The 17,507-nt window shown below is 47.0% G+C and overlaps 1 protein-coding gene across 17 annotated transcripts in view; it reads right to left on the minus strand.

Annotated features, from left to right (window-relative positions):
• Nucleotides 1-396: 396 nt before the first annotated feature.
• LOC149351471 (uncharacterized) overlaps nt 397-17,507 on the minus strand; it is a 28,753-nt gene continuing 11,642 nt past the window's right edge. For 10 of the 17 annotated variants that reach the window (XM_089580801.1, XM_089580788.1, XM_089580795.1 and 7 more), the window contains 3 exons: nt 13,279-13,371; nt 6,670-6,726; nt 397-4,992 (listed from right to left, as the gene is read on the minus strand). In XM_089580801.1, the coding sequence (XP_089436927.1) occupies nt 3,248-4,992; nt 6,670-6,712 (1,788 nt within the window). In that variant the 5' untranslated portion in view covers nt 6,713-6,726; nt 13,279-13,371 and the 3' untranslated portion in view covers nt 397-3,247. Of the gene's footprint in view, nt 4,993-6,669; nt 6,727-8,276; nt 8,327-13,278; nt 15,532-17,507 lie in introns of all 17 variants that reach the window. The other 7 variants (XM_089580803.1, XM_089580787.1, XM_089580793.1 and 4 more) reach the window with 3 other exon arrangements.

Consider the following 17,507-nt stretch of genomic DNA (forward strand, 5'->3'; position numbering starts at 1 on the left):
ATGGTTTATTGTCGAGTAGCCTTTATGACAGGCAGCCTGGTCTTTTGGTTGACTTAAGTCTAAGGTTCTTCTAATTTGGTTAGCAAATACATCAGTCAATACCTTGGAGGAAACGGACAGGAAGCTGATCGGTTTGTAGTTTAAGTCCTTGGCATCCTCTTTCTTATGGGTTAAGATAATGTTACAGGTTAACATAACGCTCAAGGTCGTGAAGCTTTGTGTACACAGAATGGCAAGTTCCTCTAGAGCAATCTCCCCATCATCCTTCAACAGATCACCAGTTAGTGTTCCATCTGCCTTTCTTCGCTGCCACATGCCGCGCAGAAAAGTGGTGGGCAAGCCAGAAGAAACACCTGTAAATCAACGTTTAAATAAGATGGAACAAAAAGCACAACAGACCTTTGAAGGAATTTTATTTCAATAAATAAGGGGTGCAGCACACACACGCATCAGAGAATCTCGGTCACAAGAATGCAACGCATTTCATTCAGACAGGAATCGCAACTGTAACATGAATTTAGTTCAGTCCAATACCACATTCACATTTACATATTGTAGCAGCCTACATAATTTCTAGGGAACAATACAACCGCACGAGGTGCCAGCCCGATCCTCAAAAAAGATGTCATGGGCCAATTTCGCAGCAAGTTTCACCATGCCATCTCAAAGGATGACGATAGTTGTCTTCAGCCATTCTTAACTCATTTCAGGCAAATTATTTATCAAAAATTTGGCAGAGACACTTAAGACTGCTTACGTGTGGGAATGCGAAAGCATTATTGTTCCTGCATACACTGACACCCACCCAAACACACACCACCCACAATCACACGTGCGCGTATGGCACTGCCAGAAAGCTGTACAACAATTGGTTGCATCAGAATTTCGATACGAAAATTGGTTTTTGAGAAAAAGAAATGCTGCAGGAACTGCCTCACATTTCGGTGGACACCTCAACAGTGCCTTAGGGGAAGAGGTAAAGAGTCTGAGAATGTATACAATTGAAGGTGCATATATCGTCGGCCTGAATCCCTGTCGCAAGCTAGCCACCAGCTTTACAAGCATATGTAAGATACATGCAGCGAGAAATCGTATGACACCACCCGGAACGCTGTACGACAAATATAGTCGGGAAAATTGGCGCCAGGTTGAGGTCGGCCAGTGGGGAGTATTTATATGATCGCCTGAAATGGCGGCGCTCGGCTTGCTGTGTGCATCCTACAGCCGCTTGATGACATCATCCTATTTTCTTGCCACGACTGGGATTTTCTACATCATCTGCGAGTACATCAACACACGCTGCCAGCTTTTCTCGTCTTGGGACTAGTAATGCTTTCGCATTAAAAGTTTACCGCATCCATACTTTAAAAAGAAACCTCTTGACATGTTCTATAGTTGGATACAGCTCAAGCCTGCTGTGAAGCTCCGCACACGTTCACGACAGCCACACACTATTCCGCCGCGACAAGGAAATAGTCCGTTGTTAGGTCTCTCATTGTTACCTAAACAAAAAGCTAATCACAAGATAAGATTTGCTGCTGTGATTGGTTAACGAAGTAATACAGTACCCAGTGGGCCATGGGCTGTTGTTGCCAACTGCTGCTTGTTTTTTCTTTAAGTTGCATGCCACTATAAGTTAGTGCGCGCGCCAAACACAGGACCCTCGAAACATGTAGGGAGAAAGCACAGGCAAGGACTTGGAATTCGTATCAGTGCTGCCGATTATCTGAACATTGCAATGAGGACCACAGGCACCACTGGGCCAGCAGAAAGAGCTAGCACATGCAATCAGCGAAAGAGCGCAGTGGGATCGGTGTTCAACAAGGCGGAGACTGAGAAAAAAAACTAATTTAAATCATACTAAGGCCTATAGGTAGCCTTCCGCCAGAAAGGCAATGACTAACTGGTCGGCGAGGGCCGCCGACGCCAACCGCACACGCCAGTTGAGAGTCAGGGTAATTATATAGTATATAGCTGCGAGACAGGAGAAAAGGACACGCTTCACGTTCGCGTACCCGCGGGATCACCGTGGATAGTGATGAAGATGTGTACCTGTGCTTTGGTCAGGAAAGGGTGAGACAGGAGAAGTGTCTGAAGTGATGCTGGAGTTGTTAGTACTGATATTTGAGGTTGATTTTTAAGGAAAGGAAATGGCGCAGTATCTGTCTCACACCTCGGTGGACACCTGAACCATGCCGTAAGGGAAGGGATAAAGGAGGGGGTGATAGAAGTAAGGAAGAAAGGGGTGCCGTAGTGGCGGGCTCCAGAACAATTTCGACCGCCTGCGGATATTTCACGTGCACTGACATCGCATAGCACACAGGCGCCTTTTGTGTTTCGATCTTCTTGTGGTATTGTGCCTCAACTGCCATGGGCGGGGCAGGCCACGGAAGCACCGCTGCCTCGCTACTAATCTGGCTGGCAAGCTGATGAACCAACCAGTAGATAGCCAGAGATCACAGCGTAACCTGGCACCCACACCACAGTGACCGAGGCTGGAGAGAGGAGGGATATCTGCCACCCATACTGTGATGGACTGCACCTTTGTGAGGGCCGTACACACAAGCTAGCTATACGCAAGTGTGCTAGCTACTCCAGCACCCACAGGACTTTCCACTGAGTCATCCGAGAAGCTCTGCACGTTGCCACAAAGGATTCCACTTGAAACAAAACGGCCTCCTGAGCACTCTGCATATAATGTTCCGTGCCACCTTCCCAAGAAGCTGCAGAAGATGCATCCATAGAACAAGCAATAGCCATGGGAAGACATTAAACATGGACAATTTTATGGACAACTTTATGGACATCGACGAAGACAATCGGGATTCGACAGCAATTCCGGAGAAAGTACAACATTACACAATAATGCTTCGGTTTCATGCCGATTAAATAATCACTGCAGAACAACACACGCAGCTTTTATTGGCAGGGTTCATTGGCAATGGAAGAACACTTGGCGTTGGCGAGAGCCCCTCGATGAGAGTATAAATGCCTATCACATTTCAACAACAATCAGTGCACTGAATCCGGCAGCACTTTTGAAGCAAAAGCTTCACTAAGGGACCTCGTGCTTCGATCGCCAATTGAATAAAATCATTGCATAAAACTCATAAAACCACTTGCATCGTACACAGCAAGAAGGCGGGTTCAAAGATTAAACCACCGTGAACCCCTCAATTTCTGAGCAATTTGCATATAGCGTCGCCCCTGTGCCTCGCTACCATACAGCCGCTCCTCGGCCGTACAGTTACGCGGTGGTCACAAACATGCGCCTTACTACGTCCATGGGTAACATGAGATCGCAAGTCTTATCGGAAAACTGCGTAGTTTGTTCAACACATCGCTCTTGCAGCAGAAAAGAGAGCGCTGAAGCGGCTGACCACGATCCTACGGGGGGACCATTGATCTGAATGTTTCGCACCTCCTCGCTCTGCTCTCCTTCCAGGAGCAGTTGGGTGCTTTTTTGGAGAGCCTTTGACGCTGGACACAGCAATGTAACTGCGCTTAAAAGGGTCACGATGCCGGGATACAGGCTTTTGAAAGAGGACACCATCCTGACGGCCAGTGCGTCAAAGTTGTCCCTCAGCTGTGTCACAAACGAGTTCTGCACCGTCCTTTTGTATGAACCCCATTCTTGGAACACGTCAACGTTATCTAGAAGTGAGTAGCGATACTCTCGCGCCAACGCCTTAATTGAGTCAAATCCAAAGTCATCCAACTGACAGATGTCTACCGGCCACACCTTCGGGTCTAGTATGCTGAACTTGCTAATGGACGGGCTGGTCTGGCGCACGATGTCATCCAGAATCTCAGCCATAAGGCTGCACACCTTGTTCATGGTGGCCGTGAACAGTGCCTCGTCCAGGTCGCAGCTGATGTCGACTCCGCGGTAGCGGCCACAGCTCTGGCGCAGCTCCTCAAGCAGCTCTTCGACACGGACGCCACCAGTGGCGGTGTGGTGACGGAGCGTGCTCGAGGCTCCCTGCAACTCATTGAGCACCTGGTAAGCAGGGATGCCTAAAGCCACAACCCGGCTCGTCCACTCATGCAGGCTTCGGAACAGCTCAATGTAAAACGCCAAGTTCACAATAAACGTCGTTGACTTGAGGGTGGCCAGAATGAACGAGATCACCTGGCGGTCATCTTCCACGAGCGAGTCCACCAGAACTTTGTTGAGTTTAGTCACAATGTCCAGCCAGTGGTTATGCAAGGTAACAAGGGTTTTGTAATTAAAGAACGTACTCGTCGACGATTCTGGGCCCTGAAACATAGCGTCTCCAAGGTTGAGGTCATCAGCCAGAGCCAAGTTTTTCAGCATGTTGCACAGATTGGCTATGATGGCTACCTGAGGATCGTCTAGCATCGACTTCTGTAGTGCGTGGCCCAGAACAGATTCTAGCTTGTAGATGACACAGTGAAATTCAAGAAGAGCATTAGTTCGGTCTTTTTTTGCATTTAATAATGCCTCGATCTCCTCTACATGAAAACAGTCTCTATCAACAGTTGCCGCTACGAGTCGGCAGGAATCAGCAACACCCAACTTCTGCAACTTGGCATTCAGCACATCAGCAAAGCTAGAAGCCATACCTTGTTTGAAAGACACAAGATACCTGATAACCAACTGGTTACTCTTCACAAATGTTATAAATGCTGCATCCTCAAGCTCCCCACAACGAACAAAAGCCAATCCATATAAACCAGCTGCACTGATGTCTTTTCCCAGTGCCTGCAGTAAGCATTTATCAATGGCTGCTCCAATTTCAGACACAATGTTGTATGCATTTTCCTGGCAGAACGCAACAATATTCTCATCTTGCTTGTTGAGACCCACAACCATAGGAAGGTCACTTGCGGGACTGTTGGCTTTCAGCACTTGGTAAGCACACTGGAATAGGCAGGTCAGATTGACCTTTGGACAAGCTTCGACCAGTTCCATGCTATGGTCTCCACTTTCAATGACTCTGCAGCCTCTGGTATATTCCAGGTGATGCCCTGAAGGAAAGTAAAATGAGCAATAAGAAGTAGATAATGTTTCAAGCTTCCCACACACAAGAAAGGCGGAAATGTTGCCAAGGGTCAATAAGGACTGCTTGAGACATCAAAGGGCAAATCTACATTACCCTTACACTCCAGAAGCTCCTCCAAACAACTCCCATTAGGCACAAACAGCACACCTTGAGCGAGGATAACATGAAGGCTTAACATCAGCTCAATGGGGCAGAAAGCCATAGACGGCAGTTCTTTGTGCTGTCAATGTAGGATACCATATGGGAGCATTCAGCAAGGGGAGCACAAAGATGAAGGTGAGCAGTACTGTCCACTAGAGCAGCCTGCATGCATTATAAGAGTTTTAGCACAGCGTCCCGTTAATTCAGACCGCCAGCGTGCTCCTGGCCAAAGTTCACGGCATCTGTGTTCTATGCTCACTGGGACGCTGCAGGTCTCGCACCGGTTGATTCGGACAGGCTCCCAAAGCGAGGCCGTTGAGGTATGACGGCACGCCAAACGATCCTCCAAATAGCACGCCTGAGCTGTGTGGTACAGTGCTGTACGCGCACCTTTGATGTGTGCGCAACGACGACAATCGGAGGGCAACCGTATCCAGCCGCATAGTTTCAGTTTTGCTTTTCTGAGCTTCGCGCCAGCCCGCGGCGATGGTGGCTATCGTCCGCGCATCAGCTAGCCAACCGAGCCGAATCTCTGGTTGGCGCGCGTCATTAGTAATGCACGTCTCCTTCGCTTGCGATGGTGTGGTTCTTCCAGAATGCCGAAATTGCACGCTTGTCATGTGCTGTTCGTGGTCTGTGCAGTAAAGCCTCCTCATACGCGATGCTGCCGCTTGAAAGAGGGCTCCATCGCTACCGCGTCACGCCGTGAAGGATGCACTGGATGCCACACCATTTAGCAGCAGTTCTGCTTCTACAATCCCTACAGTGTGCATGTAATATCAGGCATTGAAGAAACTGAAAAGCAGCTGCTTCTGCGCATTTCTCATTTCAAAAGCAGGCGACTATTGGCCAATTTTTTACCAATACTATTATGCGAATATTTTTTAGCAGTTTTTGGGAAATCGTTCAACAATTCGAACTTATGGGTAACTCAATCGCTTAAAGTCAGAAATAACGAGCTTTTACTGCCGTTGCCCCCAGAAAGGCATGCCCAGATCGCACCGACGGGCCAAGTGCGGGTGCATCCACCCCTTGGGGCCATCTGCTCATGCATTGTAGGCGGCTGGCGGTAACAGTACACGGCAGACGCAAACAGCAACACTTGGCTAAAAGTTTAACAGCACAATGTTGTGTGTTCAGTTAATCACTATGCTTCCCTCATCTACACTAAATTTTGCACATGCTATCCTAACAGTTCCTATTCTGACCACAATGCATCATTAATCGGGTACGAACCCTACTGTCAGGTATTTGCTTTGTTTTTACACAGGAAATCAGCATGCTACCATACCATGAGTGCTGCATGCACTGAGCACTCAGCATTCACATTAGTTTTAGTTGAAGAAAGCTGTACCATGACAGAAACATACAATAAGAAAAAAAATACATTACTGAATATTTCATCTCTTTCTGTTCTTGGTATTAGTACTGCAATTACATTTATGTTTTCAAGAAATTACACCACTCACAACCTAAAAGGAACTCGAGCCGTGCTACGTACCGGAGCTAGCTCCATGAGAGGGAAGAAAGGGGTCTTCAGCCATTCTGCTAATAAAACCTGCAATTCAGCAAGAAGGTGATCTTTCATTCTCATCTCCAAACACAGCACATTTCACACTGAGACAAAAGTAAGTGTCCCACACAATAAACATCTTGTGTACACCGCGAATACATACAGTGTTCGGTGAAAGTTTTAATAAACGATACACGAAATGACAATCAAAATGTGTATCATCAAAATAAACAGTATAAAAGAAGGTTTCTTCAAGTGATTTCTCTCAGAAATCACATCTTGTGCCTTGTCAACTTAAAAAAAAAACTAATGTGGCACAAGCCACAGCCCCTCCCTTTTCCCACTTCACCTTATTAGTCAAGTTGTTACTTTCATTTAAACACGTTAGCTGGCAAAGCGTAATTTTGGAAAATGACGTTGGCTCATATTGGTAGAAACCTAACAAATAACTAGAGCTTTCTGACTAGTTCATACATTTTCACAACAAATAGTTTTAAATAGAAAAACAGTCATGCAACACCTCTTCAGCATTTTAATTTGCATTCAGCAGCACTCCAGCCAAAGTTACTGCCCCACAAAACACACAGAGCATGCAAAGTGAAGTACATGAAAATCTGTCACCAACAAAGTACTCTATCCTCAAAGCTGATCATCAAATGATATGATACAGTATGGGAGATTTAATATCCCAAAACAGCACATGGGCTATGACAGACGCCGTAGTGGAAGGCTCTATATTACCACATCGGGTTCTTTACCATGCACTGAGACCACACAGCACACAGCCATTATTGCATTTTGCCTTCATAGAAATGTGGCTGGCATGGCCAGATTCCATCCCTTGTCCTTGAGCTCAGCAGCTAAATGCCATAGCTACCTAACCCACCACAGCCAGTCAGACCATCTAAGTTTTGGCCATCTAAGAAAAAGTTATGGCCTGAAAAGTGTAGCGTTTGCACATCAAACACAAATGGTGTCAATTTTGTAACAACATTTTTATTCAGAGCACACAGAACATGTTCAGAACAAAGAGCATAGAAACCAAAATGACTGCAGCACAAATGTCAGCTTTAAAAATGCGACAACACCAGGAAGCGCAGGTTTCCATGGTACACCCAAACTGGAACAGCCACAGCTGCTACCAACAAGCATGAGCAGCCACAGTGTTAAGAGTCTTGAAGTTACGTGCACTTTGTACAACAAAAACATGACGAGAATACAGAGAATTTTTCCATTGTTGCACTTTTTTGGTGACTTTCTCGGTGTCCTACCGCTTATAAATTGAAAATTTCCTCACATCTCCTGTTACAGTTGTGGGAACTTGCCCTATCCATCCCTTTCGGTTTGTTTCCCCATGATGTCGCGTCCTCCCTAGTTACCCTAACTAGAGACTTTTAGTAGAGCGTTCGCGGACATACGCAAAGGCATAGCGAACGCTATAAAATAGCTTCCTTCGTACCAAGCATTCGCCAAACGCTATTTCAAATCGAGGTTTTACGTACGCTCGTGTTATGTACGCTGTTTTTCAAATTTAGCGTTCGTGCTCTAGCTCACGCTATAGTAGGATACAACTTAAAAAAACAGCAGTTGCTTACGGTGGGCCGCGGTCCACGGCGTCTTGCATTACTCCGCTCAGCAATCGCAACTGTAAACGAAATCAGCTTTTTATTGTTTGACTTTATCAAACAATCCAAGTATGAAAATTCTAGAGCTCATAATTTTTTTTCTTGTGATAAGCTTCTTGTTGACGTAACAAGAAACGTTTATAAGCAGCGGACTACTTTTTCGTCATGGAGGAATTCTGTGCACGGAGGCTGAATGTAGGCGAAGCTTTACTGCAGACTTAAGCTGTATCCAACTATGGGGAAAATAGCGTTGCCAACATGATGGCGGCCACGCCACCCGCTTTGGAGAGAATTAGTCAAATGTTATTGGGTTTTTAGGCACATTCATTGCCTTTAAATGTAACACATGATATTCGCTTTGCCTCCTCTCACTGACAGCAGAACGAATGAGAGATAAACTTGCCCTATTTTCAATTCTGTGCAATGTTCTGCCATTCCTAACCTAACAAAACACCGCCGACTGTGGACTGACTTGATTTGGATTTTTACGCCAAGGTAGACATAACCTTGCCAAATGCAGTCTTTTCAGAGGTAGGCAGAAGGGTCCGGAATAATTCAACACGATGTTATTAAAAACCTTCCACGGTTCAGTTACCAAAAAGAAATTAGGCCAAGGCTCACTGAACTGGCCATGTAACTTGCTGTCTATGCGACTTGGATAACCTAGGGTAAGTGCGAAAAATGTGTCACAAAATATTTTCACATTGTAGCTCCATATGGCGCCACTGCGGCCTGCGCTATCCTTGCGTTCGGGTCTGTATACGATGAACTAAAAGTGCTCATGCACTTTCCACTTATAACTCCCGCTAAATGCTTGCTTACAACCTGTGTAAGCGCTCATACGCTATACTAAAAGTCTAATATCAAGAGAGGGCTCAGGGCGTCGCAGCAGCACTAGCACCACAGACAGCGTGACTGTTACGTGCGCTAGGGGTACAGGACTCTCGGGAAGTGAATGCGTGCAGGCGTTTCGGCGCAGCGAAACGCATCGCCTGCGGGGCGAAGCCTTGTGGTAACATATCGCACGAGTTTGTCCCGTCCGGCCACGGTACGTCTTCCCTGCCCTAGCATGGGCAAACTAGCTCGTAACCTTGCTAGTGATGGACGACCTCGATTCCTAAGCGTATTTTGTAGCTAGCCGGCGTTAGTGTTGAAGTAGCAATAAATGCCTTTTAGAGCGCAGCTCATAGGAGCCTGTTCCTGGCTTGCGCATCGTCGGCGTAACCAGCAGAGCGAGGACCACGGCGAAGGATGAAAGTAGGGCGATAACAAAGGGAGGGCAAGAATGAAAAGGCGGAGGAGGGAGCTGCGGATGAGAGAAAGGCGGAAGCGTAAGATCGTAAGAGGAGGAGGAGGGTACAGCGGGGCAGCCGAGGGGTTGTGCTCAGTTTGTGCGGCTGATGCGCAACGACTTTCTAAGTGCATTTACAGATAGCCGTCATGCTTAGAACATGCACTGCAACCACATAAGCAAAAGTGACTGCGGTGGATGCAATAGCATGCAGATACCCATGCGACCCCCATAGAGAAAGGGATTCATAAAGAGAGCACACTCCCATAGGGTCCAGTGGCCCAATTGACTGTACTGCACCAAGCGGCTGGGTGAGACTTCCGGTTTCGGTTTCAGGCGCACGCATTTTGAATGCTAGCAGCGCTAACACCTGCCGCGCCCTCGTGGTGCATTATTTCTGTTCAGTATGGTCTCCTATTGTTACCTATTTACTTTTGGTCCAGAAAAATGAAAAATTACATTCCGGGCGCTCTTGACCGGCCATCAACGCAGCTGCGCCACAGCGTTCGTCAAACAGTGCCAATGCAGAAAAGATACCAGGTGCTTTGTGAAATTAACATTTATCTTGCTGCATATAAACCCAAAACCAATACGGTAGCCGTCACCATTTGGCACATCACTAAGCTCATTCCGCGCTTCTTCTGCGTCCATTGTTACTGCAACACGGCTCACAGCAGTGGCTGTCGCTACCACCGTGCACCGTAAGCTGAAAAATGCAAACTGCGAGCAGGTGCAATTCTGATAAACCTTACACAAAAACTGTGCGAAGAGGTTAAACACATGAAAGCTCCGAAATTAAGAACAAGGAAAACATGCGTTTACGTACACCGCATGCGAAATATTTATGTACAACATAACAACAATTTATTCCATCAAGAGCTAAAAAAAGTGGCAAATCTAATCCCTGGATTACGCGAGAAATCTTGCATCTCAAAAGAAAACTTAAACGCTTAAGAAGAGCCCGTGTCCCTCACAACATCATTCAAATGAAGCAGGCTTCTTTGACCAAGGCTGTTGCGGCTGCTAAGCGACATTACTTTCAAAACATTTTGCCGAATTTCATTCGTAACGCTGCTCAGAAATTTTGGAATTTTTTAAGCAAAGAAAAAAAATCCCTGCCTGCGATGATGCATGAGGGCACGTTGCTCACCAACAAAAAAGATGTTGCTGACAAGTTCAATTCATATTTTCACAGTGTGTTTTCCCAATCTGCAAATAATTTCACAACTCGTGATTCTTGTTCCCAGCCTGTGCACGATCTCGTATCTCAACCTGGTATTTTTGCAATGCTTTTGAATCTTAAAACAAAAGCAACTCCTGGGCCTGACGAAATACCTAATTCATTTTTACATCGTTATGCTGAGATGGTTTCGCACTTTCTTGCTATCATTTTTCGTGCATCTCTTTTGTCTTCAAGTCTACCACCCGATTGGAGGGTGGCCCGTGTCGTTCCTATACACAAAACAGGTGATGCCGCATTGTTTAATAATTACCGTCCCATATCGTTGACCTCTTCATGCTGCAAACTTCTTGAACATATCGTAGCCAATTACATTAAAACATTTCTCGATGACAACAACAAATTATCAGCTTTCCAGCATGGTTTTCGCAAAGGCTTTTCTACGGTCACCCAACTTACATCCGTAATTCACAATTTCGCTCTGGACAATCCGGCCAAATTCTGGACAATTCCGGCCAAATAGATGTCATATTTCTAGATTTTAAGAAAGCTTTTGATTTAGTTCCGCACAATAAACTTATCCATAAACTTGAAACTATAAGTCTTCCTTCTTTTATTGTTAATTGGGTTGCGGCTTATTTATCTAACCGATTTCAATATGTTAGTATCGATGGTTATTGTTCTAACAAACTTCCAGTCACTTCTGGTGTCCCGCAGGGCAGTGTCCTTGGGCTATTACTGTTTCTTATCTATATTAATGACATTACAGACATCATCTCTCATCCTGTTCAAATTAGGCTGTTTGCCGACGATTGTGTTTTGTTTAATGAAGTTAAAGTTCAAGGTGACCAGATTTTACTTAATCATAACCTACAGAATGTTAGTGAATGGTGCGTTAAATGGGGGATGGAACTAAACGCTGACAAGACAGTATTTATGCGGATCACTAATAAAAGAAACAGTCATTCCTTTTCATATAATCTTCCCACTCGGCACCTTTCAGAAGTCAAAGAATACAAGTACCTAGGAGTAACACTAACGAATAATCTTAGTTGGAATAAACATATTGAAACCGTATGCTCTTCTTCGTTTCACAATCTCTGTTTTCTTAGGCACAAGTTAAAACAAGCTTCCCCTAACATTAAGCAATTGGCATATTACACCATGATTAGACCAAAACTTGAGTATCCATGCACTGTTTGGTATCCTCACACAAAGACTAACATTAATGCCCTTGAAAGAATTCAGCGCAAAGCAGTTCGGTTTATATTTTCTAAATATCGCACCACTGACTCACCATCTGCTCTGTTGCTTCAACATAATATACAGTCCCTTGAAACTCGGCGTAGAATACTAAGGTTAAGATTTCTCTTTCTATTGAAAACTAACAAACTGTCAATGGCCCCCGATTTGTATCTCCAACCGATAACGCCCAGGTCAACCAGAAACAGGCACACTGAATCGTTAAAACCTTACTTTGCCAGAACTAACATATTCAAATTCTCTTTTTTTCCCCGCACCATTACCGAGTGGAATCAGTTACCACCATCATCAACAGTTGACATTGATGCCATTGAACAGGCCGTTCATTGATTTTTTTTTTACTTGCCTTGTACTTTTTATTTTGTGCTTTTTTGTATTGTGTTTATTGTGCCCCTCCTGCCAGGGCCCTTCACTGGGCCTGCAGTATGTCCGAAATAAATAAATAAATAAACATACAATGCTACAAGACATCTCCCAATACAAACATTTCTCCATCCCCCAACGTTATTCTTTGCCCCCTAAAAGCTCTAAGTCCCATTCCACGGCTAACTGAGCGTTTTGTTCGGCAAATGTTTGGCATCGTGACGGCTACAACACGGGCTCCCAACCAGTCGCTCACAGTGTGTTGAAGCGCTGAGAACAAATGCGCGGGTACAATTTGCATGTCTTCAGGGGTGTAGAAGACAATTTTCGGCGTACCAGCTCCTTGTTTCCATACGAGTTTACTTTTTTCCCCTGGTCGTTTAGAAAAGCACACTCCCGTGTTGTCACTACGCGGGTGCAATGCACGTTTTCACTGGAACAGACGACGGAGTCTTCAATGCACAAGTTTCTAGTTTTTTTAGCTTTTCATGCGTTACTTTTTTCTACCGGCAGTCTTGAATATTCGCGCCCGTACTAACAACACGAGAACGCTGGTTTTCAAAACGTTTGCCCTTTTTTTTTTTTTTTAAGCTGACCGCATACTTTACCCCACCGTCAACAAATATCACTCGAAAGAAGTTGTGTATTGTTGGGGGCATAAAAAATTGCGCGTCCCCATAAAACTCAACGCGCAACCATGCTAGACTAACCGCTAGGCAAAGCGCACAAGGCATGGGCACGCCCTTCGCTAACGCCCTTCGCCTTTCAGTTGTGAAAGGCGTGCCTTTCACAACTGCGCCATATTGCGCCTGCCAGCGTGCTCAGCGAAACTGATTGAAATGCAGCGTAGTTTGGCAAAAACTAAAAGTTCTCACCTTGCCACTGTTGGAAACAGCAGGGGTGCCACAAACCGTGCCAGAACAGCAGTCAGGCCACGAAGCACGAGCGCCTCTTCACAAACTGCGTAACTGAAGGCACCGGCCGGCATGGTCAGCATAAACTCATTGAAATGCACAGTACTTGAGCAAAAGAAAATTTCTCATCTTGCCGTCGTCAGAAACCGCACGAGTTCCGCGTCGAAGACCGAGACAGACGCAAAAACATGGCATCTGCACGCTAACAAAGACGCCACACGCTCATAGGCGCAGCCGACCATCTCCTGATTTCGTTCTTCCTTGACTGCCCGTCTGCTCCATCGCCGGTTGCCCGCGCCACCGCGCATGCGCATGCGTGCTGACGCTGGTGGCGCCACTAAAAAGACGGCTTACCAACTAATCTCCCATGCAGTTCCTGGGGCCAGATTCCGCTGACCGCCGAGCATCCACGCTCCATGAATTTATTTCGGAGAGTTTGTGAAAAATGACTCACTGCTTTGCCAAAGTGAGGCAATTCCTTGCGCAAAGACAGTGGGTCCCTTAATAATCGCAGAGGTGCGTGGCTGAATATGTTCGAACCAGCGTAAGTCCTACCACAGAACTACTAGTCGTAACTTGAGTCAGCCATGAATCTGTAGTCGACCCCTCAACCAGCACATACACGAGAGTCTATGGGGGCCGTTTGTGGAGTCCACACCATTTACCATGGGAACGGGCACGCGCAATGTGCAGGCCACACATCTCGTGGCCCGTTCCAAATGAAGGCGCGTCTTTTGTGGCTTCAGCGTTCCTCCTCGGAGCAATGAGACAGGCACGCTGCAATGCGTTCTCGCAAGGAGCAGCAAACGTGGGAGAGGACAATGCAATCGGGTAAGGATTGCAAGCGCTGCTCTACACCACTGAGGAGCGTTCATTCAGTGCGATAGCTTCGAGGCCTTGTGCGACAAAGCGGCAGTGCGTCACATTATACCCTTAGGGATAGTTTAAACATCGTCCTAGTTTTCTGTCTCAATATATGGCAAGATCAAGCTGCGCGAAAATTTCGTATCAGACAGTACCTAATCGTCAATTTTTTGTGTCACTATGTGTTGCTCCTTTGTTCCCATAAAGCACAGCCCGCCGTGGTAGGCGTGCGCTCAGTAGCTCTCGCAACCACGTGGTCGCGTCAGCGGTATTAACTGTCAGCCGGTTGTTCCTTTGCTTCCATAGAAGACGGCCCGCTGCGGTCGCTAGCGCTTGTGACCACAGGGTGGGGTCGGCGGTTTGGACTGTCAGCCGCGAATAAGTGGGGAAAACGTATCCTTCCCCCTATCTAAACACCACATCACGCACCCAACGTGCGGCCTGCTCTTGGAACACCGTATGATGGTCTGTTCATTTCAAGGAACGCTCTTTGTCTGGACCTGACAAGTGCTACGCCTAGCGTGATTTCTGGTTCTCTAGGGCCTGCAGCACGCTTTCTTGAGTGCGAGGATTCCGCTGCAGCATGTTTGAACTTTTCGACATGCCCAGCACACTTTGTTTTTCAAGTTTTTCCCAAAAGCTTTAGTACAAGAACCACGTGGTTCGCATCAAGGGAGCGCGAGGACTAACGCCTGCGGAGTTGTGAGTAGCCCGAGTTTTTCCTGTGCATATTTTCTCTGCTGGCTCTGCTTCGACTCTGGCAGTTGCGGCTCCGGCAGCCGGGTAGCCTGGGCCACGGATGCCACAACGAGCTTGCTGGTATTGCAGCTCGGCACTAGGCACTCCGACACCGTCCGATACGATGGGTGCCAACCACTCATAAGCTGCCACCGTGGCTGCTACATGCAGTGAGCAGGGCAGGACCATTTGGTCCTTGGTTTTGGTCTTGGTTTTGGACGGCAGCCGCTGTCAAAGTGGTAGACAGGCCTACAGCTTTTTAGAGCTGCCTGCACCACGTCAGAAGAAATACGACCAGTAGGACCGCGGTGCAAAGAGAGGGCGCACATTGCTGCCTACCCGTTTTTCTAACCTCGTATGAGCGCCGTAGCACAGTTGGTAGAGCACAAGAGCACCGGACGTGAAATTCAGAGGCAGTGGGTTCGGATCCCACCGGCGGCATTTGGTTGTTTTTTCATCTGCTTTTATTGATCTCCCATTGATGAAAACTGCAGATTAAAAAAAAGAAAATAAGACATCCCCTATGCTCCTTGGTTTTGGGGACTGTTGGCCTCCATCATGTATGACATAGAGCCCTTCTTTCCATTTCCTTGTCTTCTTTCCATTCCCTTCCTCTGCGCGCGCGCACGCACGCGCACGCACGCACCCCCCCCCCCCACACACACACACACACAGGTTAAGCCTGGTAATTGCGAAGCAATACGATGGGTTCTGCTATTTTATTGGTTTCCCATGTACTGACACGGATAATGATGCATAGACGTTGACCGTTTTCGTCGGGCTGCATAGTGAGCACGCCGCCTGGAAAGTTGTTCTCGTTCTTCTGCCGTCTCCGTAGCTCGCTGATGCTTCCTCTTTGCATTCTGCCGAAGTGTCTTGCTTGCTTGAGGCGGCATCTGACAGGCTTGACGAGAGGAGCGAACCGGCGTTGGTGCCTACCAGCCTCGCGCTGCGACGGCGCAAGATGGGGGCCCGTTTTTTTTTACACAGATGGTATGACGTCACTCCGCGCACAGCGCCCCTGGTGAGAGGAGCGGGAGTTAGGCCGCCGTTAGTGCCTACCAGCCTCGAACTGCGACGGCGCGAGATGGGGGCCCGTTTTTTTTACACAGATGGTATGACGTCACTCCGCGCGCGGCGCCCCTGGTGAGAGGAGCAGCGGGAGTTAGGCCGCCGTTGGTGCCTACCAGCCTCGCGCTGCGACGGTGCGAGATGGGGCCCCCGTTTTTACACAGATGATTTGACGTCATGCCAAAGGTCAAGTGGTGCCTACCACCGCCTCGCGCTGGAACGGGCTGAGGTGGTAGCTAAAGTAGTATTGCTTCGCAATAAAAGTTTGCAGGGATAGGTGGCCGCAACTGACAAAGGACAGGGTTAATTGGAGAGACATAGAAGAGGCCTTTGCCCTGCAGTGGGCGTAGTGAGGCTGATGATGATGATGATGAATTAGTTGATTCCCTTAGATTAATTATGCAAAATATTAACATTCACTTTAGGATCACTTGCGTTTCGTTAAGTTGCGGAAGGAGTTTCGAAACAACCGATCCAGTTTTTTGCAGCAACGTATCTCCTACGTGGTACTTTTTTCCGGCATTTGAAGAAAGCCCACGAAATATGAAAAAAAAAAAAACACGTGACTGCGCTCATGCGCTACCATATTCCAGCGCTCCCAACCGTGTTTTGAACGAATGAAGCGTGTGCGTTGACCGTGCCCAAGTGAGCATCCGCCGCTCATTTCAATGGGCAGCAAAATGATAAAAATAAAAGTCTACCTTGAAATATGCGATTCACTTCTTTCCCTTCGATAGGTGCTGGGTTTTCATTCTGCCGGAAGGGGGGGGGGGGGGGGGGGCGTGCGTTAGCACATTCTCTCTTTTTCATTCGCCCTCCCCCCCCCCCCCCCCCCCCCCCTCCTCCGGGCATGCTCCTTGGCAGGAGATGTTTATTTATTTATTTTACTCTCAGGATACAGAGTACATTACAGAGGGTAATGGCAGTTCACAGCAATATAGGAGATTAAAAAAAGGTAAGGAGGCCCAGTACTGATCCTTGAGGAACCCCAGAAACAAGTGGCACCAGTAGAGGAATCAGAGTCATTAATGCCGACAAATTCAACACGAGAAGAAGGATATCCACGGATTCAGTTAAGAACTGCAGGGTCATAGTTCAGCACACTTAGTTTATGTAATAGAAGTGAGTTAACTTTATCGAATGCTTCAGCAAAGTCAAGAAATATGCAGTTAGATGAAAAAGCAGAGTCTAAATAGAAGTGCAAGTCGTAAATGAAGGTAAGTAGTTGAATGTCACATGAGAAGAACTTTCGAAAGCCATGCTCTGTTAGAGAGAAGTTGTTATCCTCCAGAAAATTAACAAGATGTGTAAATATATGTACTACCATTATTTTGCATATGCTATTTATTGACCCCATCGCTCAGGCTCCTGGGGGGGTTGCTGGAGGACTCAAGCCCCCCCCCCGCAGTCGGCGCCTCTCTTCCCTTCCATTCTTGTATAGAAGCTCCGTCTGAAATGGCTGTCAATGGATGGCCAGCTTATCACTCATCGCAGATCACGGCATGCGCTTTCCATGT

Source organism: Amblyomma mixtum, chromosome 3 (genome assembly GCF_055824585.1).
Source record: "Amblyomma mixtum isolate Tamu chromosome 3, ASM5582458v1, whole genome shotgun sequence".
NCBI lineage: Eukaryota > Metazoa > Arthropoda > Arachnida > Ixodida > Ixodidae > Amblyomma > Amblyomma mixtum.